The sequence below is a fragment of the Desmodus rotundus genome, chromosome 11 (genome assembly GCF_022682495.2).
Source record: "Desmodus rotundus isolate HL8 chromosome 11, HLdesRot8A.1, whole genome shotgun sequence".
In the NCBI taxonomy this organism is placed as follows: Eukaryota; Metazoa; Chordata; class Mammalia; order Chiroptera; family Phyllostomidae; genus Desmodus; species Desmodus rotundus.
The window spans coordinates 16,689,466-16,713,415 of NC_071397.1; the positions used below are offsets into that span (position 1 = coordinate 16,689,466).

At 37.1% G+C, this 23,950-nt stretch overlaps 1 protein-coding gene across 2 annotated transcripts in view; it reads right to left on the bottom strand.

The window, feature by feature from the left end:
• The window catches only part of PKHD1 (PKHD1 ciliary IPT domain containing fibrocystin/polyductin), a 447,336-nt gene that overhangs the window by 150,474 nt on the left and 272,912 nt on the right, over positions 1-23,950 (bottom strand). For both annotated transcript variants that reach the window (XM_024558059.3, XM_045193323.2), the window contains 2 exons: positions 15,221-15,358; positions 204-317 (listed from right to left, as the gene is read on the bottom strand). In XM_024558059.3, the coding sequence (XP_024413827.2) occupies positions 204-317; positions 15,221-15,358 (252 nt within the window). The remainder of the gene's footprint in view (positions 1-203; positions 318-15,220; positions 15,359-23,950) is intronic.

Genomic DNA, 23,950 nt, shown 5'->3' on the forward strand with positions numbered 1-23,950 from the left:
ACATGAACCTAAATGTTTACACTGTAGAGCTGCGTGGCCTCTTCCATACTGCTCATCATGCCTGACTCTCAGTTTTGATATCTGTAAAGTGAGCGCTGCTTAAATTATCTAAAAGAATGCCTGGAATTTAGATAATCTATGAGTGGTACTTTATCACACAAACACAGATTCCACTATTAATAAGAACTATATTTTACTCTTACCAATTGTTCCTGGATCAATGTGAATTCCATTGAGACGGTTACAAAAGACTCCCTCTGAGGCTCTCAGGAGAATCAGAAGCTTTTGTTCTTTTTGTAGGGGATTTTCCAAAGTACCTATTTACACAGAAAAGTAATATTTTAAATTAATTTGAAATTAAAACAGAGAGAGGGGAATTGTGATGCAATTTCAGAAATGCAAAGTAGACGTTATAGAGCAGACTATATGTGGAAGAGCCAATGGTAACATAGGGGAATAAGAAAAGGGGGACAATGAGGCGCCGTAAAATCTGAAGGGGTTTCGATAACCATTCAGCAAATAGTCACTCTTTTTTTTTTCACTAGGCAGAGTACACCTTCCTGACCTACCAATATTTAGCCTGGCCATATGATTTGTTCGGATCAACAACATTTGGGTAGAAGGGACAGCAATGCTATTTCTGAGTTGATGCTTTAAGTTGCTTAGCAAGTTTTTAACAGGCCGCTGGCAGTGATGTAATCTGCCATGAAAGGAGTATTCTTTAAATAGCTTCTAGTTCCTGAACAAAGAAACAAACTAGCTGATCTGATGAGAACACACAAGCTGGAAGCACTTCCAAGTAAGTCTAACATAGATATTGGTTGTGGTTCGCCACCGAGGGGTGTGGACTGTCTGTGACACGCTGCCACCACAGCAAAACCTGGCTGACTCCTGGATCCCCAAAGTGCCTTACATGCATTTTAGCATTTAATCCTTACGAGAAATCTGAAAAGTAAGTACAATTCTTATCTCAGTTTTAAATATTCACACACAATGAGGCTTAGGGGTTACGGGATTTGTCCATATTTATCCAACTAGTAATTCACAGAGTCTAAATTTGACCAATAGTGTGTTTCTACTAAGTATTTTATTAAACAAGTATAAGCTGTTTTCTAAGCCTAAATTCTTTTAGCAGCATAAGGACACAATCCATTCAGGCTGTAATAGACATCAGTTGGGAATTACTGCTGACATTATTTATTCCCTGGAGGTAAACAGCAGAGTTTGGTCACTTTTTAAAACAATTGATTTTAGAGAAAGAGACAGAGAGAGAAAGAGGAATACAAATTTGTTGTTCCACTAATTTATGCATTCATTGGTTGATTCTTTTATGTGCCCTGACTGGGGATCGAACCCTCAAACCTAGTGTATTGGGATATAGCTCCAACAAGCTGAGCTATGCAGCCAGGTCACTGTTATAGTATAAAAATTCTTTGGGGGATTTGCTGAAACTGTGGTATGGAGTATAAACACAACAAAGGTTATTTTCTTCAAAAAATCTATCTTAAAGTACAGAAAATATGACAAAAACTCAGCTTTTCAAAAAGCAACTGATGAAAAGGTAGTCTTCAAACTACAAACTGGATCAAAGTGGTTCACAAAAGATATCTGCCAACAAAACTTTCCAGTTTAGATATTCTTAAAAACATAACCCAAAATGAGGTTGCCAAGTACAGTATGAAGTAAATGATAAACTTGAAGTTGCCCGATTGTCGTTACGATTAAGTGGCCTTTCAGCGGGCATAAAGTCACCCTCCCCAGTTAGGACGGCATATATACCTGCTTAACCAAGAGACTCAGTGTGAGTTTGCAGGGTGCTGCATACCCATCTTACAGCCCAGCCTTCACAGCCCCTGGTGTACAAGGGACTGCTAACGGTAAGACCCAGAGGGGTCAGTAAATGTGCTTAGAGTTACACAGTGGGTCCAGGGGCAAGCAAGCCTGGGTTCCCAATGAGATGCCAAGGGGATGCTGCTGCTCCACGCAGGTGACACCAATCCTCAGCTGAGCAACCAACGTATCCTCTTAGCCAAAACAAAGCTGTGCCATGCAGAAAGAAAGGAAGCAGAGGAAGAGGAAAATGTTAAGAAAATGGGTCTGGCGTAGCTCTTATCTTGCGATTACAAATCTGTCCAGTGAGCCATTTTCTAACTATGATTTCATTTACCTCAGGAAGGGTAGTTTCGATTCTTGGGGGGGAAATGGCCTAGCACTCAACAGATACCAGAGAGAGAAAAGTAGAACAGTTCTTGCCCTACAGAAACGGCGGCAGCGTCCCGCAAAAGGAGTTCAGCGTTCCTCTAAAATCAGAGATTGAATCAATTAGGCAACCCAAAACTGCAGCACATGTACAGCTTCCACAGACAGTCTGGGCATAGTTAGTTAGCCCCGCCTCCCCCGCCCCCGCCCCGATCACTGGCATCTCAAATACCGAGTTTGCAATTGGTTTTTTTTTTTTGATGTGGGGGAAGGGAAAGGTGCAGGCTAGAGACTGAACAGAAAGAAGGTAAGAGTGACCTAGGAGAAGGGAATAATACACACGCTGTTTTAACATCAAAATGAAGTGTGTCTTCAATTTGTAAAAGCTGCTCGTTTTATTCTCAAATTTAACAAACAAAGAAAGATGAGGTGCTCTCCCCAGTTTGGGCTTTGCCCCTAAGTGAGAGTAGCCACCTCTCATAGAAGAGCCTCAGGATAACGCCGTTTTTCTCTGCCTTTCCTTTTTTGAAGCTGCTTCAAACTGCTGTAAACTGTAGCAAAAGGCATTTTCAACCTGGACGAAACTGAATACTCGTAATGGAGGGAAAATCATTGTCGTCGTGCTGCCAAGTCATGCCAGGTGTGCACGCACACACGGTTCCATTTACCTCGCCACCCTGTGATGGGCACTGTTGGGGTTCTCAGGAGGAAACTGAGGCACAGAGAGGTTAGATAACTTATTGGAAATTACACAGCTCGTCAGTGGGGAAGCTGGACTTAGACTTAGTAAGTGCCATCTTAGAACACGTAGGCATAGAGAAGTAGGAAAGAAGGAAAGGGAAGCTGCCATTACTGAGGATGGTGGTGAGCACTGGAGGGAAACAGAATATGTTCCAGATGCTAAAATCACCTGGGGAGATGGAAAAAAATAAGTTCTGGTGTTCAGCAGACAACTGTTATAATGATTTGAGGAATATGGTACAAATGGATTCCATGAATTTCAAGGGTAAGAAAAAGGGAAAAGGACCTTAAGTTATTTTATTAACTAAGCCTTTTTGATGAAATCATGTATAAACCTAGTTTACACTTAAACCCACTCTCCCAACACGACTCCCCACACCTTGTAACAACCCAATCCACACTGAATTAATCACCATCCCCTGCTCTCTCTTCTCTGTGTACAAGATAGCCCAGGCTTTGAGGTCCCTTGCCTTTGTCCTGTCTAAATCCTAATCATCCCTCAAAACTGCTGCAATTTATTTCTAGAAGTCTTCTGTGACACTGAATTACACACCACCTTTTGTGCATTAAAATGCTGGTGCCTCTTGCTGTGGTAATCTTCCTTTAAAGAACTTGTCCTAAAGAAATACTATGGAATGTGGACAGATCAAGGCCCAAAGTTCATCATTGCTCTATTATCTATTTATAATCATAAACATTTGAACACATTTTGAAATAGCACAGCATTGGAAACAACTTTGTCTATTTAGAGCCACCCCCACCCCCCAGTTTCCTTGACATACTCAATGGCCGAGCCACACAAGCCCCTAAACAAGCCCAAACCCACCTCAGATGCCATTCTCTCTGGGTTCTCTCCTTGTCAACTAAGTCTGGGTTCAGTGACCCTCTATGGGCTCTCACAGAACAGTGTGTTTTAGCCTAATACTGCTTCACTGTACCCTGAGTGCCTTCACCTGTCCCCTTCTCTTTACAGTGAGTGAACAGAGAGAAGCGATTGTATTAGCAGCAGAGTTCATGGATGTTTTACCCCCAAAATGATGAACTAGGTAATTTTAACCAATTCTCTTGCAGAAAACAATGAAAACTAAAGAGGAATATTGTACAGTAAAAAAGATGTATTTCACCAATGTTATAATAATTTTAAGCATGCATGTGCCTAACATCATAGTTTTGGAATAAATAAAGCAAAAATTGACAGAATTTCAATGAAAAGACACATCCCTAATAACAGTGGAAAATTGAACACAACTCCTTATAAAATCAACAAAAAAATAGTAAGGACACAGCCTCTTGAATTGTACAGTTAGCAAAGCTGACGTAATGCATGAGTGGATAACTAGACTCGCGAAGGACACATTCTCTCAAGCATGCGCAAGACCTTCACAAATACTGACCATACGACCACATGGAGACCTAAGGTTTAACAAACTTAAAGGGATTAGAATCATACATCATAGGCTTTCTGACCATTGTTTACTCAAAGTATACAACTCATATTGGAAAAGATTTACGAAACAAACTCTTTTAAAATAAAGATTTTTTAATTATTCAGAAATACCACTTTGGGAGAGTAAAAAACAATCTACAGAGTAGACAAAGATGCTTGTGATACATGTAACAGCTGAAAAGTACATTCCAGGACATACAAAACTTCAGCAAATCAATATAAAACAGATAATCCATCATAAAAAGGATAAGAGAATAGCCACTTCACAAAACAAGGTATAAAATAGTTAATAAAATGTTAAAAGTACTGAATCGCATTAGAAATTAGAGAAATGCAGATTAAACCAATAATGAAGTCCCACTGTATACCTACTAAAATGGTTTTATAGTGTTTAATTCAATTGTGTATTTTTTACTTTATAAATATTTTAGTACATGTGTATCCTATTTCACAATAAATATTTAACTGATTATTATGTTCCAAGGACACTCATCAATAACTATTTGTTGACTAAAAGAATGGAAAATGACCAAAATCATGTCTTTCTGACTGTCCATGCCATTAAATTTGTTTACAGTTATATTAATTGATACAAGAAAAACTACATAAATTTAATGTATACTGATCAAAATTTTAGGTGCATCTCCCTAATAATTTTTTTTGCAGGTCCTATTCCCTAAATCCAAAAGAACAAATTGTATTTCTAAATAATTAATATTTCTTTCCAAGTTAACCTTGAAATTTAATAAATATCATGATTGCATGTGAATGACAGGTTAAGAAATTACTTCCAAAGTCAATTACACAACTTTGGAAGTTGAGCTTCTAACTGGAACATAACTATTTTTCTCATGTGTTGCTACAGCTATTTTCTTCAGAGCAGAGAGTCCAGAATATTTTTTCTTATCAGACCTAAACTGGCAAACAGTGCTGAACCAATTAAATTGTAAAACATATTTTATTCTAAATTAGCTTTTAATTCCCAGTGTGTCTCTGACCCACTTATTCTTAAAACACCCCTCTCCAGTAGAAATCAATCTCATATAAAAAAATATATAAGGATGGAAGGGCTTTTAACCCAATGAAATAAGAATCTGTTAAAATAATGTCTAATTCAGGCTGACAAATTTGATCATCAATGAGGCCTCTCAATTTATCAACAGTTGATAGAATATGAAGTAGAAGTTAATATAATTTATTAATTCACATACTTGTAAAATGTATAATAATTCTTAAAACTTCTTAAGTTTGAGCAAATTCATTTCTGTAAACCTTGATTTCTGCCTGTAAAATAGGCAAAATGGTGGAATCTATTTTGTATGTGAGAGTTAAATAATTTCATGCATGTTATTGATACACGACACAGTGTCTTCATATAATGCTTGATTTTTAAAATGTTGGTCTTAGTAGTATAATACTAAAAAATAGTAGTAATAATAGAGAAATAAAATATTTCAGAATTAATGTTTAATTTGGAAATAAAAAAAAGGAAGGCAAGCTCTCTTTAGCATACAATGTTCTATTTCTAAAGTGCTAGAAACTAGACATTCAAAAGTAAAAACATAAGGTAACCATTTATTTTAATGTCCAGTCCAAAAAACAGCAGGGAAGACAATTAAATTCCTATCAAACTCACTATAAAGTTTAAATAATTAACATAACAAATTATCCATTCACTTACTTATTTTCTTAAACTTATTTAGTTTTTTCCATGCAAAAATAACTAACTAAATTTAAGTTATTTTATTTATTATATAATTAACCATTTAGTAATTTTAAAACAATACATTTCTAAGAAATTTTATGTTACTGTGACAGAAGATCAAGAGTCCAAAATACATTTTGGAATAGTAATTTAGAAAACATTAAAATCTTAAAGATGATTAATGTAAATGAGTTTTGCAAAGACTAACTGGTATTCTAAGACAGAAGAATTATTTCTTATATCAGTGTTTCACTTCATATAGAGAGAGAGAGAAGGATGGATATATGTTTGTCAGAGAACTAATATCCATAGGAAAATAAACAGATATTTATATGCTTAATCTTATTTTTGAAATACATATTATATAACTGTTGATGCCAATCTTTAGGGACTCACAGAAATGGAATTTAGTGTGTCCCAAACCTGTAAAAAACAAGTTTTTATACTTTTTCACTTACTGTTAAATACATATAATATTTAAAAGCCGTATCTCTTTGATATCAGCTTTTTATTTTATCAGCTAACTAGTAGTGTGATTGGAGAACAGTCAGTGTAAACAGAAACTGATTTGTTGACTGAGGATCATTATTATCTATTTATAAACCATTTATTGTGCAAATGTCTATGTATACTTGTATTTACACATTAAATATGAGGTTATTTTTTAATTGTTGTTTAACTTAAAAGACATATATTTTTTATTTTTTAAATTAATATATTATTTTTAAACAAACATCATCACCACAAGACAGAAGATTCTCTCTGGCTACTCAAGAAGTCTGACTACTGGGTATTGTGGCTTTAGGCTGGAGGTTATGTTTTAATCTATACTTTTCTCTGGTTTGTCTCCTTATTACTTAATCATCCAATGAGTTTCACAGAACTGTCAGTTTGGAAGGCAATAAACAGTGTATGGATTTTTCCTCTTCTTTAGGATTGAGAGAGTCCCAGTCGTGGAAGCAATGAAAGAAACTTCCAAACACCTGGTATACTTCATTTCCTGACAAAGTCACGTGCTAATGATGACCTTAGGCTCCTAGCTACAAATGCGAGACAGACTGACATAGACCCATCACTGCTCTGCAAAACAGTATGTGACAAGGTTTAGGATAAAAACCTAGTTCCTGGCTTAATTACTGAGCAACTGGGCAGCACATCATGTGACCTGGTTGAAACAGGCCGAAGGAACAGTGCTGAGTCCTCAGGCACATTGATTGTGGGGCACGTCATTGCTTACTTAAGGATCAAGAAGTGTTCTGTTAAGTTGTAAAGACATAAATTAATTATTAATGGTTATCTTTCTCTGAAATCCTCCTATAAACGAACAGATGAGAATTTTCTACTTGCAATTTTAAGAGTTATGAGATTAAAACATTTTCCAAGTTGAACATTTGTGTCAGTAACATGTTAGCATTGATATCTACGATAACAAGGAACACACACTAAAGCGATTTATTATCTAAGTGATTTCTTATCTAAGAAGAGACACGATGGAAAAAAAAGATGAGGTCAGGTAGCTTATTCATGAACAAGGAAATATAAACATTTAAGGAAATAACAAAACAATACCTATTGTACAGGTCTTGAATTATGCATTTTTATCAGTTTTTCTCTCCTAGGCAGATTAAGAATTGAAAATGCTTTGGCTTTGTACAAGATCACCAACTTTTCAAATATGTTTCTGCCCTTGTCTTGTTCCTTTGCATACAGGGGCAAAAACACTGTAGTCATTTATATATTAACACTATAATTCCTTCCTCACAGATGTTGCCATTTCAGTACAGGGAGACTAAATACGTCATAATAAAAAGGAATTGAGCTGAAAGGCAGATTTACATATGACCAATCATTTATGTATACACCAATCCGTCACACAGCACATTATCAGAAGCCTACCACGCACTAACTAGGTACTAGGGTTTCAAAATGTTCTGAAGAAGCCAACCATCTAATATAGAGAGGAAATTCATGAGAACATACAATAAAATGAATGCAATAATGATGACATAAATGAACAGAACGGGCAAGAAGAAAAGCTACACTGAAACCCGCTGAATGGAGACAGAAAAGGTTCATAGTAGAGTCAGTCTTTGGGCAAAGGCTTAAAGGATGAGTATTTAAGGTAACTAAAATAGTCTCTAATTCTGGTCTTGTTCTTTACCAGCTATGTGACCCTGGAAAAAATCAATAATCTCTTTGGAGCTCAGTTTCCTTATCACTACAACTAAACAGATGATTCACACAATCTCTGAGGTCTGTGATATCACAGTTATGGAACTGCTACTGGGGAATTTTCCAGAAGCTGTACAATGAGTTGCTAAACTGGAATTACAATCCAGGTCTCTAGAAATTCCATATTTAAGAAGGTCCTCAATTCATTTCTGTCCTGTTAAAGTCATACTCATGAGATTATAAAAAAATAGCAAGTTTTAGCACTACTTGTACATATTTGTGTTCTTCAGTGCTTTAGAGACTAACACTGCATAGGTTAAGATCCAGCCTACATCATGGAACTCATGGCCACTGTTTGGTATCCTCCAGCTGCCGGGGCTGCCCTTCTGCTTCACAAGTATGTAAAGCACATTCCCACTGCTGCCTCAGGACTTTTGCACTTCCTCTTCCTTCTGTCTGAAACTCTCCTGTCCAAATTTCTGTAAGTTTAGCTCTTTTCTGTCTCTACAGTCTGAGATCCCATTGACCCTTCAGAAAGGCTTTCACAACTGCCTTATCTGAGGTGCCAACATCCAACCTCAACCTCTCTTCAGCTCACTCTGGTTTTCCTTTCCTCCAGAGCATGTCTAGCCATCTAGTTACCTTCCATATTTATTTTACTATTTCATTCTCTGTTTCCCCAAACAAAAGAAAGCAAGCAGGAATCTCATCTGTCTTGCTTGCTTCTGAATACTCAAGTCCCAGGGAGAATGCTTGGCACGGAGGTGATATTTAATGAAAGGGAGAGAGAGATGAAGGGAAAAGGGAGACGGAGACAAGGACACATCTCTAAATAAAATTTTGGAAAATCACCATCTAGGAGGAATTCTTTTTCTCCTTAATATCTACTTATGTGCTCCATTTTATCATCCGAAAGAAAGTTTGTTATTTATGTCACTTTTAATATAGACAACTGTTCATTTTCAAACATGAGGTTTAATATGTTCGATTGTACTTAAGACCATATTCAAGTCAAAAAAGATAAAGTTAAGGAATAGATAATGGTATTACATTTATTAGAAGTTACTGTACTTCAAGTAATGTGTTGAACTTTCTCTTTGTTCCACATGCAATATAACATTTTGAGACAAAACTATATTTGTCAGTCATTATTTTTCAAAAAGCTAGAATATGATGACCATTTTTTCTTTCTTCATTTTCTAAACTGGATCTCATGCTACTAACAACTCTTTTCTTGTAAATTCCTACCTTTGTTTCAAGATATTTTCTCGTCACTCTGTTTTTGTTACATACATAGCTGTTTCTTCTCCTTCTCCTTGCTGAGCTTCCACTTCCACAACCTCAAAATCTCAGCTTTGGTCATTGTTTGTCTCTATCTCACGCCTTTGATGTCTCATTTTGGCTGACGACTCCCAAACATCATATTTAGCACAGTCCTCTCTCCTGCACTTTTTCATAAATCAACTTGCCCTCTACATGCTACCACTTACGCATCCCAGTGAAATATAAACTGGATGAGTAGGAGTCTATGTATTCAATAAACCACTGTAAGGGCTCACTGTGTACCTGACATTGTTCAAGTACTTTAATATATATTAACATTTAATTTTCATACAACTCTATAAAATAAGCACTATTACTATGTTTTTTAAAAACTGAGGTCAGGTTACTTCATGTCATTCATCCGGAGTCACTCAGCTAATAAGTGGTAGAAAGGAGTCCAGCACCACCATCAACCCGGATCTCCCAACTGGAAACCTCAGATATTTTCTAAACACTCCTCCTCACCTCACATCAGAATGGCCACTCAGTTATAGTGATTTTATACGTCCTCCATATTTCTCTAATTCATTCTTCCTCATTAACTCCAAGGCCTTGTTCCAATCCCGCAGTAGCCTTCTCACTTTTCACTGTACCCCTTCCCATACATCCTGCACACTGCTCGGAGTGATCTTTCTAAAACCAAATCTAATTATGTAACTTCCCTGCTTAAAACTATCCAGTGACCACCCACTGCCTTTGCCAAAATCCAAACTCCTTAACATAGTGTATAAGACCAAGAATCTTCATGGGCTACCACTATTCTGTAAATCCTACAATCCAGACATACCAATTCCCTAAAATTTCCTGAAGGTGTAATGCTCATCCAGCAAATATGCACCTTTTCAGCTCCGTTCCTTTCTCTTTAAGTCCCCTCCAGGTTGTAAGAGATGACACTTTCAATTATGTTTTTATTTGTTTGTCTTCACCAATTTATTGAGACATCATCTGAAAGGTAGGTTCCTAACTTCTATTTCTGTGCATTCAGCTTCTCCCATGATACCTGGTTCATGGTGGGCAATGAACAAACAGATGATGAATGAAAGAATGGACAGACAAGTGAAATACTTTAAGCTTATCTTAAATGTTTTATCAGACTAATGAGATAACCACTGAAGGAAGAATGGTAATTGAGTTTGGCGCTTATGATTCAGCTGTAACCCTCTAAGCAAAGCTTTGATCTTAAACCTCCCTTCTAATGCTAGCATAATCGTTATACTCTACTGAAAGTCAACTGATACATTTTGCCAGCACCAGCTGCCTTAAAAGCAGGACCATCAAGAAATACAATTCCGCAATGTTGGGACTTGGATCAAAAAGCATCAGATAGCAGACACACACTGGCAGTATTCTGTGCCAATGTCCACATCTATTAAGTTTATTTACTAACTAGTGTTATTATCTGTTGCATTTTGGGATTTCTTTGGGGCGTGGTAGAATTGGACAGATGGGTTGAAAGTCTTCCTTCAGGCATAATACACAGAGGATTGAGCAGATGGGTTCCAATAATCAAACTTCAGGCCCAACAAAGCAAGGAGAAAAAGAATACAGCATTATCTAGTAATAGCTAAAAATATAGTTGGGAATGGACACATTTAAAAATAAGATTTGAAATGTATAAATCAAAACTGGACAGTGGCACTTCCTTTAAAAGGTACAGATTTTCAGACAATGTTTTTGTTGTATTAATAAGGAACTTCAAAAATAAAAAAAGACCAGTCATAGCAATGGAAGATGCCAACTTGAAATAAGCTTTTAAATAACAAAACTAGATTCCGTTTTATTTAATATTTCTATCAGTTAACTGGGTGTGAACTTTATAGAATATTAAACAAGTGAATGAGCACATGCTATTAATTTGGGAGGAAAAGATCAGAATCCAAAAAAATTTCTCCTTCATGAAAAGATCAATGAAATAATAAAATAAAGAGATAAGTAAAAATTATTGTATTTAGATCCCCTAAAACCCAAGGGAAAACCAAATAATTCTTATATGAATGTACAATGTAGAAATATCTATGGGTAGCACATATTAAAAAAGTAGAAATTAGAGTTGATAATATAGTTGGAAGGACCAGCAGCATGAAGGCGGTTTAATGTTTGACTATATGGATAGAAGAATTGTATCTGACATGGTAGTTGGAAGCTGACTGGGCTGGAGAGCATCCATTTCCAGACTCTGCCCTTCTTTTCTCTGCTCAATGCCCCAGGATGCTGCTGACTTGTAAGCACTACATCACTGAGTTCTCCTTTATACAGAGTTCCAGTTAGTTTTAGACAAAATGGTAGCACAAGCAGGAAATGAGGGAGGAAAGAGAGTGAGGTCAGGGTATTTATTCCCACAGATCCTTTCCCCGCAAGGAGTGAGTCCCAGGCACACAAAAGATTGTGCTGGTGTCTGGCAACCATCTCCACTCTTCCCCCTTCATCTGGGATTCCAGTAATGACTTTCTTTCCTCACTCCTTGGGGCAAATGGTGGTAAGAATGCTCTGCTGTTACTAGCCCTAGGGTATGCCCTAGGCTATTTGGATTTTTGTAAGTGTTTCTTTATCAAAATCTATTCAAACTGTCTAAACCAGTATGACCTCTATTTTCTGCAGAGACCCTGATAGATGAACTAACAATCTATTAAACACCTATTACATATACCAAGCACTTAGTAAGAGATGTTATGTTTAGTGGTTTCAACATCCCTTCAGGGTAGGTTCTATAGTGGTTTTGTACTTTACAGATGAAGGAATGGAGGTGTCCAGAAGTTGATTTGCTTTAGGTCAAACAGCAAACAGATGACCATGTTGGAGGTGAATGGAGGTGTCCAGAAGTTGATTTGCTTTAGGTCAAACAGCAAACAGATGACCATGTTGGAGGTGAGCCCTAACTGTTACACTTGTTTCATTCTATTCAGAGTAAGTCAGGTCTTGTTCTCATATTCTTATTTGGGGAAAATAGTCCTTTCCTCCTGGCTTTGTACTTTCAGAGGAATTAAATAGAACAAGTGTGTTTAGTCACGATGTTAGGAAATGTGAGGAGATCTCATAATTCTGAGAAATGTGGGGGGAATGCAAATTTATAAAATCTTTCTGAAAAACACCTTAACAATATATATCAAGGACCTTAAAACATGTACTGTCCTTAGCCCCATTAATTCCACTTACACAAGTCTGTCCTAAGGAAATAATCAGAGATATGAATAGTGATTTAAGTGTTAAGATGTTCATTACAGAGTAAGTTACAAGGCCAAAAAAATCTGAAATAACCTTGATATTCAATAATAGAAAAATGGTTAGCTGAATTATTATACATGTATATATAAGTATATATTTACATAGATATGAACTATTAAAGCTATTAAACTTGTGCCTTAGAGAGAACGCTCGTACACTGCTGGTGGGAACGTAAGCTGCTGCAGCCACTCTGGAAAACGAATGAGGATTCCTCAGGAAGCTAAGAATAAAGCTGCCAAATGACCCGGCAATCCCTCTTCTGGGTATCTGCTTGAAAAATTTGAAAACACTTATTTATAAAGATATACGCACCCCTCAGTTCACTGCAGCATCATTTACAACAGTCAAGACACAGAAACACCCCAAGTGTCCTTCACTGGATGAAGAAGATTTGGTGCATATGTACACTTAAATACTACTCAGCCATAAAAAATATAAAATACTGCCATTTGCAACAACAGGGATGAATCTTGAGCGTATTATGCTAAATGAAATAAGTCAGCAAGAAAAGGACAAGAACCGTATGATTTTACTTATGTGTGGGATATAAAACAAAAAGCAGTAAATGAATGAACAAAACAAACAAACACAACCCAAAACTCATAGCTGTAAACAACCGAATGGTAGTTACCAGCGGGGAGGGGAGGAGGGGAGGAAGAAGAAGGAAAGGGGTCGGCTACAAGGTGGTGGAAGCACATTTGATTTCAGGTAGTGTGAGCGCATGGTAGAGGATACAGTTGCATTATTGAGTTGTGTTACAAAGTTGTACACCTGAGATTTAACTAATGTTATTAGCCAATATAGCCCCATAAATTTAATAAAAATGTATGTCTTAGAGAGTAAGTTGGGGAAATTTCACATTATTAACACAGGATCCAAAATGCCAAACTGTATGCCCTACATGTTAAAGTGTGGGGGGGTGTATATTCATGCATGTGTAGGGGAAAAAATTTAAGACAAGACTAGAAATGTTTATTGTGATTATCTTTACATTTGGGCATATGAGTGATTACATGATTTCTTCTATATAGTATTCTATTGTTTTTCTGTGTTTTCCAGTTTCATACAATAGCCTGAAAATATAAAACTTATTTTTAAAACTATAACTGCATAATAATAATAATTAAAGTAACTATTATATAACCACGGTTGAAATAATAGAAACTGCATAACCTGAAAAAGAGACGATTCAAGAAAATGTGAATGAGGGCTATCAAAGGGAAGGGAATTTCACACTTACCTGTATGGATCAAATAAGAACCTGAACCAACAGAAATTAGAGGAAGACAGAATTTGGCTTAACAGAAGGAAAATAATCCTAATGGGAATTTTAAAAAGTGGAAACAAGTTGTCTCCACAGGTTTTGAATTTTTTTTTTTTTTTTTTGTTACTGCAACTGTTCAGGAAGAGGCTTGACCAAAATTTTTCAGGAATCTTCTTACAATGATTAAGCTTCGGACAGGCATTTAGATCTACAGTTCTCTCCCACCGGAAATTTTAAAATGTGGATATTATCAAACAACACATCTAAATACTTCCTCACACCATCAGACATTTATTTCTCTGGGATAAGGTATCATTGCTTCTGAGAATTCTCTTTTCTGAAGAGCAAAGCAGAATGCCTTTCCAAGTTCAAAAGTAGTTCCTTGGGAGGCAGAGCACATGTCTTTGCATCACTGTACCCTTACTGCCTACAACAGTTTCAAGTATACAGTCTACCTGTAGCAGCTCATGTTTTTCAGTTTTTGTTTGTCTAAGAAAGCCAATATACCAGTACTGTCAATATACTACCCCAGACCCACTCCATCCTGCCTGTCCCTCAGTCTCAGCAACATGCCTCACTTCCCAGCTACAGGAGCCCCCCAGCACCCACTGAGTCTCTGCGTTCTCCACTAGCTACTTAGGGAGCTGCAAACATAACAAAGACCGAGGAGTTCACTGGTTTGGGGGTGGACCACATGAATTATTTGGCTTATCCCTAGTTCTTCCTCTGTTGTCCCAAGCTGTGGTGGTTCTATAAAGGCTTCTCTCAAGGCATGTCACGCAGCCAAGCCAACAGCCATGTTTCCTGGAGAAGCTGTGGCCACCTTGTGTTTGTCTTCCCTCTTTTCTCCTTCATTCTCTTTTTCCTTCACTCCCACTCCACTGCTATTATTTGCCCCAGTAAAGCATTAGCACATAAGCTTTGTCTCAGGTCTGTTTTACCAAGGATATGCACTAGGATAGCAACTGAAATTTTATTGTGGGTTATTTAGCAAAGGATAACAAATCCATCCCAGGAGATCTTCTGAAAGAGCGAGCTACAGGTAAATTCTCATACAAAGAACTGGAGGGAGACCTGACCTGTCGTCTGTAGCAGGCAAAACAAGCCCTGGGATGAGCAGCAGCATGTCCTCGGGCCCTTTACTCACCGACTTTCAGCTCCCCACCTGCAATGACTATGCAGGCCACACTCAGAACATTGCTTCTGTCCACAGGGAATTCTAAGGTCCCCATCACATAGAGGCCTTTGAGGGGTGGAAGATCTGTATCCACAAGGACAGTCCTGTCTGTAGAAGGAAAAGAAATTGCTCAGACACGTAACCAAAATGAGAATTGCCGTCTCCCCTCCGTGATTTGCTGTGCAGTTCTCCGGGAAATCTGGGCGCTGCTTGCATTGCTACCTATGCCGGGACAGGTGCAGAATCTGGAGGAGCAAACAGTTCGCCAAAGACTGGGCCTTAATAAAGAGGCAGGGGAAGGGGAAAAAAGGCATGATTAATAAATTCTGCCACTCCTTAATAAACCAAGTGTTATGGCCAAAAGGCATCGCCCAGGTCCCAGACAGCCTGCTGTAGTACAAATGTACAGATGAGGTCCCTGCACTTTGTCCCTGTCCCATAACCTTGACTCTAGTTTCAGAGAGGTAGAGAAAGCCACAGATAAGATCTTGGCCTCTTATGTCGGACCATTTGGATGCGAATCCCTGCTCTGCTACTTACTAGCTGTGTGGTCCAACAACATCATCTCTCTTGGTCACAGTTATCTGTGACCGATAAAATGAGGATAATAATAAACCCGCCTGCTTTATCCATAAGGTTTCTGTGAGAGTTAAATGAGTTAATACATCGGAACTACTTATACAGTACTTGTCAGCCGTTCTCAATGCCCCAATTTCCCACCATGGAAAGCAACATGTCTGGCATGTGCTCAATAAATGCTGAATATTTTTATTATTTGTACTGTTGTTCATTAGCTTGGCACACTTGTAGAGCTCATAGGACAACTTAAAATCATTATTCTTCATTTTCTCTTTCTTAAAAAGCTTACTTACAACTTCAGAAAAAGGAATCATACATTTTTTGATTAATGTAAAAGTAGAGTAATGAATGAATAAAAATTTTCATTTAAAACAGTAAATATTTTACATATGACAAAGTATTATGTTGCTTTCTGAGGCTTAGTGGTAATTCAACACAAATTAAATATATCAAATAAATATTTCTACTTAAATTTCAAGTATAATAATCAGTGACACATGGAAATATTTTAAAGGAATTTTGCTAATATAATCGTATGTTTTTTTTCAGTGCTTAAGGATTTGCCCTCCAAACGAGCCTCCGACAAGTTGTCTTTTCTAGTTTCTGCCTACTTCCCTAGCTATAAGACAGCCATACTTTCTGTGGTCAAGACTACAATGTTGTAACCAACCACTTTCCTTTTCCTCCTGGGTAGAGTCAGGCCACCTTTTCCGGCTTCCTTTGCAGTTAGATGAAGCCATGTGACTGAGTTGTAGTCAGTAAAATGTAGGCAGAATTGAAGTGTGACATCTCTAGGCCTGGTCCATAAATTCTCTTGTGTATGCTCTCCCTTTTCCCTTGCCTCTCAGTGGAACAGAACAGTGGTTCTCCAGGTATGGTCATGATCCAACAGCGTCAGCCCCGCCCACTCATCCATCAAAATCAAACTACGTTTTAGCTCTGCTAGCAAGCCATTCCCAGTCCCACTATTGGATGTACCACTCCCCCTGTGAAAATCTCTCTCTCTGTCACTCTCCAGTTATAACCCTGCACATTCTTATGATCAAGCGCTAAACCATGTTATTGTATTGCATATGTATTATTGTAAGGAGACAACTACCACTGAGCTAATCTCAGTGTAATTAGGTCTTTTTCTCCCTCTGTCACTTCCTTAAGTGAAGAGACCATCTATTTTTTTTTAAATCTGTAGTGCTTATTGTTACATCAAACATAAAGATGTTAAACAAATGTTGCCCAAATCTGTTGAGTTTAGTTCCCTATGCACCTTAAGTTTAAGAGTTTATTAGTGACTGATACAAAATGAATGATCAGGCTAAACAGATGAAATATATATATACACACACACACATACATATACACATACATTTATATATTTCAATTTCACCTCTAGTACTTTACAAATGTGCAAAAGAGAGTGAAATAGCTAGAGAATTTCTAGGCTTAAGTAACATTTTACGGGTTCATGACTTTACTACGACTGTAAAAGACAGACAAAGTATTTCAAGCAAACAAGCACCTCTGAGTTCTATACAAATGGCCTTTATGTCTTCCAACCTGCAGCCTCTTCTACCCATTTTGGTTGTTGAGCCTAATTGTACAAAACAATTAAATTATTTCAATAAATGCTTCTCTTATCACCATAGTACTCATAGGCCCATAAAAGCATGACATTTGCCCTCTTTTGAATATTCCTTTCAGTTAAATTATGAAAATTACATGTAATTTAAAATTTCTCTTTAATTTTTATAACATACCCTATTAGAAGAAAATTTTCTTTTAATTGCCCTACCCACTCCAAATATGCCAACAAATCACAGACAGCTTAGCTATTTAGTCTCTATGAGAACAGCGACCATAGCTGTCATTCTCGCTTTCACCTGCTCAGCGCCTAGCTCAATACCTGTCATAGAGTAAGCGCTCAAAAATAACACCAAAGAACGCAAGCACACGAGCCAGGCCCACCGCATGTAAAATCCAACAGCTATCAGAGGAAAAGAATAGAATGGAGACAAGAGTAGAAACATTGCTCTTATTTCTTTCAGTGCCACCTTCCCTTTGAAACTCCCTGCATCTGTCTCTTCACCTTTTCTTCTTTCCTCCTTTCTTTCCCCAACATGTGCCATATCTTGTTGGGTAGTGGGAATTCAAAGATGAGTCAGACATGTTTCCCACCATCAGATGAAGACAAATAAATACAATGCAAAATACTTGAAATGATAACATACTTTTCCATTATGTGGAGGTTGACTCCTATCTTTATTTTTATCTACTTCAAAATGGCAAGTCTATCAATGTCCCTCTTAGACCAAAATTCTGCTAAGATAAAACAAACATATGCCCTAAAAAGATTTCTACAAAGGAATTCTCCTTGTATCACTGTAATTGAAATTATAGCTATCATTGCAAGTAGCAAAATAATGCATCCTAGTGTACTCTCCAAAGAGATCGGCTGCAGGTTCATACGACCAATCCCCTGCTAAAATGACAGGTTTTAGAGGGCTGCTCCCTGTTCTAGGTATAGAAAGTTAGAATCAAGGTGCTACATTCTCCAGAACAAGGGTGTCAAACTCATTTTCACCGGGAGCCACATCAGTCTGGCGGTTGCCTTCAAAGGGCTGAATGTAATTTCAACTCCGTAACAGTGAAGGAGTAGCTACATGTATACAATCCTAAAATTATTTCGGCCCTTGAAGGCAACTGCAATGCTGATGTGGCCCCGGTGAAAATCAGCTTGACACCCCTGCTCTAGAAGTAGCATTCTTACCATAAAATTACTCAAGACATTTCATAAAAATCACCCAGAAAGTTACTTATACAATCCACTTAAAAATATGAATGATAGAGCACCTGTGATCTCAGTGTGGCCCACTGCTTTCCAACTTGTCTTGACTTGGCTGAGGCTACTACATTCTACTCTGTCAGTGACCAATCTATCCTACTTAAGAGAATGAGTGCTGGCATATGGAGGGAACCATCTGGAATTTCTGTTGCTCGATGGGAGGCTGATGGGGGAACAGATCTGGAAAGAAACTCCAAAAAGAATTAATGAGTACCAGATGTAATTAAAGACTGCTTCCCTCCACCGAAGGACCTCAGGACCAGCCATGGAGCAGTGCCTCTTGGTTCCGAATTGCACCCTCTTTCTACTTGTTCATCCATCAAGCTTTAAACATCCACCATCTTTATTCTAGGATCATTTGCCAAGAACTGTTGTTGTGTTTTGTTTACAGAAAGAGTTGTATTTTGGCAATTAGAAAGATAAAGCTTTAGAAATAATATCTTGAAAGTTAACACTAAGGAGAAATCACCTAAATGTCCCCATGCATCAAATCCAACAACAAAAATGAAATGATGAGAGGCTTCAGTCTTTTATAAATGCATTGTCTATATTTCAGACCAGAAAGCCTGAGCCAAATCGAAAGGCAGAGATATCTGACAGAGGGCTAGGGCTTCCTTTGTATCAGGACTAGACTGACTCCCATACTTACAAAGCATTCCATATAATCTCAATCCTAGATTTAAACTCAATTCCCCCAGCCACGCTGGGAATCAAGGTCTCTATTGTGCAACATTCCAAGGGCCTGACACTTGTCTAGATCCTGTAGAAATGAGATCAAGGGCAAAGGGCACAGATCCTGGGAATAATGATGGGGTCAATGAAGAGGCATAACTCAGGGCAGGCAGACCTACTGCTTGGATCGTATTCACTCTCTCAGGCCCCATAACTTAGGTGGTGAAGACAGTTTCCACTACAGCCCTGCTATTGTCAGAACACAGCCTGCACCGACCTTGGACATAGCTCGGACTTCTGAGGGACAGTGATGGCATGCAAGGGCAGAGCAGGACATGCAAGGACATACAAGGACTATTTGTAGGCTTGTTATTTTCCATTATGTACCTTTCATAATAAACGGGTTTGTTTCTACATTCAGTCTTGGCCCTAATACTTTTCCATTAATAAGCAAACCAATGGAAAAGAAAGTTTCATGCCATTGGAGTCACTAATGACACAATCTCCCTTTTTGAAAAGAGAATACTTTTAGCTCTAAACTGAATACTTTAAATATATATTTACAAAATTATAATTGTGGGTGGTATTTTTTCCTTTTGTAGTATCATTTAACTTCTGGTGACTCTAAAAATTTATTCAAATAGCCTATCACATTTATGAGAACAACTAGCATATCCAAAACAAATACTCCTAAAAGAGAACAGGAATTTCTCATACACAAAGCATTCACAGGTATGAAGGATTAACATGGTTGAAAATCAGTGTCAAGTAGGCTAATTTACAGAGGTGACAGTATTTGCTTATCAAGAATTCATTCTCTAGTGCAAAAAGCCTGACTTTTTCATCGAATCCACAGAGGTAGTTTCTTGATTCCAATCTGCCTATCATTTTTTTAAAACTGGTCTTAAAAATGGGCAAAAGAGGGCAGTTTTCAAAGTGCCCAGAGGCCTATGGTTCAAGACTGAAAGCTGGCTTCCTTAAACTTTGAAGAAAAACCATCTGCCTGCCTGTATGTGTGTGTGTGTGTGTGTGTGTGTGTGTGTGTGTGTGTGTGTGTGTGTGTGTGTGTGAGAGAGAGAGAGAGAGAGAGAGAGAGAGAGAGAGAGAGAGAGAGAGAGAGAAGAAGGGATGGAGGAAGGGAAGCAAGAAATAAAAAAGCTGTAATCATTCCCACCCCATAGGAAGGGACCAATTGAAATTTTGGATAATAAATTTTCATCTCACTCCCCATATATACTCTCTCTGCCTTTTCTAATCACATAGTGTGACATGTATAATTCCCGTAGTAGAAACATTTTAAATTATGATATTTTAATTAATCAATAAAATATTTAACATACAGTGTTTATCTCTTCCTCTAGTCTCTACCATCTGTTCTTCAAAAATATTTGGATCTATTTATTTTTTTAATTTAATTTTTATTGTATTTTTTTCATTACCATGTAGTCCTCTTAAACCCCCCTACCCCTCAGCAATCACCACACTGTTGTCCATGTCCATGAATACTTTTTCTTTTTTGCTCAATCCCCCCACCCCTTAACTGCCCCACTACAAGCTGTCATCTGCTCTCCACCCATGAATCTGTCTCTGTTTTGCTTGTTAGTTCAGTTTGTTCAGTAGATTCCACATATGAGTGAAATCATACGGTATTTGTCTTTCTCTGACTGGCTTATTTCACTAAGTATAATGTTCTCCAGGTCCATCCATACTGTTGCAAAGGGTAAAATTTTCTTCGTTTTTATAGCCAAGTAGAATTCCAATGTGTAAATGTCCCATAGTTGTTTTATCCACTCGTCTATTGACAGACACTTGGGCTGCTTCCATATCTTGGCAATTGTAAATAAATCTGCAGAGAACATAGAGGTGCTTATGTTCTTTTGAATTAATGTTTTGGGTCCCTTCAAATATATTCCCAGAAGTGGGATTGCTGGATCAAATGTCAAATCCATTTCTAATTTTTGAGGTATCTCCATACTGCTTTCCACAGTGGCTGCACCAGTCTGCATTCCCACCAACAGTGCAAAATGATTACCCTTTCTCTGCATCCTCACCAGCACTTGTTGTTTGTTGACTTATTGATGATAGCCATTCTGACAGGTATGAGATAGTATTTCATTGTGGTTTTAATTTGCATTTCTCTGATGATTAGTAACATTGAGCATCTTTTCATATGTCTATCGGCCATTTATATGGCCTCTGGAGAAGTGTCTATTCAGGTCCTTTGCCCATTTTTTAATTGGGTTGTTTGGAAGTTTTTTGGTGTTAAGTTTTGTAAGTAATTTACAAAATTTAGATATCAACCCCTTATCAGCTGTATCGGTAAATATGTTCTCCCATTTTATGGGTTGTTTTTTTATTTTGTTGATGATTTCCTTTCATGTATAAAAACTTTTGTTTGATGTAGTCCCATTTGTTTATTTTTTCTTTTGTTTCCCTTGCCCGAGGAGATATATCTGATGAAATATTTCTATGAGCAATATCCTAGATTTTGCCCCCTATGTTTTCTTCTGTGCTTTTTATAGTTTTAGGTCTAACATTTAAGTCTTTAATCCATTTTGAATTTATTCTTGTGTGTGGTGTAAGAAGGTGGTTAGTTTCATTTTTCTGCACATATTTGTCCAATTCTCCCAACACCATTTATTGAATGAACTATCTTTAGCCTATTCTATGTGCTTGCTTCCTCTGATGAATAATAGACTATAAAGGTGTGGGTTTATTTATAGGCTCTCAATTCTGTTCCACTGATCTATGTGTCTGTTTTTAAGACAGTACCAGGCTGTTTTCATTACTGTGGCTTTGTACTAGAGTTTGATATTTGTAGTGTGATTCCTCTTACTTTGTTCTTCTTTCTCAGGATCTCTGTTGCTATGCAGGGGCTTTTGTGGTTCCATATAAATTTTTTAAATATTTGTTCTAATTCTGTGAAATACGTCATTGGAATCTTGATAGGAATTAATTAAATCTATAGATTTCTTTGGGTAGTATGGACATTTTAATGATACAAATTCTTCCCATCCATGAACACAATATGTGCTTCCACTTATTTGTATCTTCTTCAATTTCTTTCTTCAGTGTCATATAATTTTCCAAGTACAAGTCTTTTACATCCTCGGTTAGGTTTATTCCTAGGTATTTTATTCTTTTTGAAGCAATTGTGAATGGGATTGTTTTCTTAATTCCTTTTTCTGTTATTGGAATGTAAAAATACAACTGGTTTTTGGATATTAATTTTGCATCCTGCTACTTTGCTAAATTCACTTATCAAAGCTAGCAGTTTCTTGGTGGAATCTTTGAGGTTCTCAATGTACAGTATCACGTCATCTGCAAATAAAGATGATTTTATTTCTTCCTTTCCATTTGGATTCCTTTCATGTCTTTTTGTCTGATTGCTGTAGCTAGGACTTCCAGTACTATGTTGAATAAGGGAGGTGAAAGCTGACATCCCTCTCTTGTTGCTGATCTTAAGAGGAATAATGCTTGTAGTTTTGCCCATTGAGTATGATGCTAGCATTGGTTTGTCATATGTGGCCTTTATTATGTTTAGATATGTCCCCTCTATTCCCACTTTGTCGAGAGTTTTTATCATAAATGGGTGCTGGATTTCATCAAATGCTTTTTGGGCATCTATTGATATGATCCTACAGTTTTTGTCCTTCATTGTGTTTATGTGGTGAATCACATTTATTTTTTTGCAAATGTTGTACCAACCTTGCATTCCCAGAATAAATCCCACTTGATCATGGTGTATGATCTTTTTGATGCATTGCTGTATTTGATTTGCTAATATTTTGTTGAGGATTTAGCATCTATATTAACCAGAGATATTCACCTATAAATTTCTTTCTTTGTAATGTCTTTATCTGGTTTTGGAATTAGGATAATTCTGGTCCCATAAAATAAGCTTGGGAGCTTTACTTCCTTTTGAATTTTATGAATAGTTTGAGAAGGAGAGGTGTTAGTTTCTCAGAATGTTTGGTAAAATTCACCCGTGAAGCTATCTGGTTCAGAGCTTTTGTTTGTTGGGAGTTTTTTGTTGTTTTTTTTTTCAATTACTGCATCAATTTTCTTAGGTATAATCTGTCTGTTCAAATTCTCTGATTCTTCCTGATTTATTTTTCAAAGATTACATGTTTCTAGAAATGGATCCATTTCATCCAGGTTGTTTAGTTTGATGACATATATGTTTTCTTAATATTTTAATACAACCTCATATTTTCTTACAACCCTTTGTATTTCTTTGGTGTCATTTGCTATTTCTCCTCCTTCGTTTCTGATTTTATTTATTTGTACCCTTTCTTTTTTTTTTCTTGATAAGTCTGGTTAAATGTTTGTCAATCTGGTTTACCTTTTCAAAGAAGTAGCCCTTCAATTCATTGATCTTTTGTATCCCTTTTTTAGACTCTATTCCATTTATTTCTACTCTTTCTTTCTTCCTATTACCCACTTTGGGCTTTGTTTCTTGTTCCTTTTCAAGTCCCTTTAAGTATGACGTTAGATCATTTGTTTTTTCTTGTTTTTTGAGACAGGCTGTAATGCCATGAATTTCCCTATTAGAACTGCTTTCCTAGTGGTCCACAGATTTTGGATCGTTGTGTCCACATTTTCAGTTG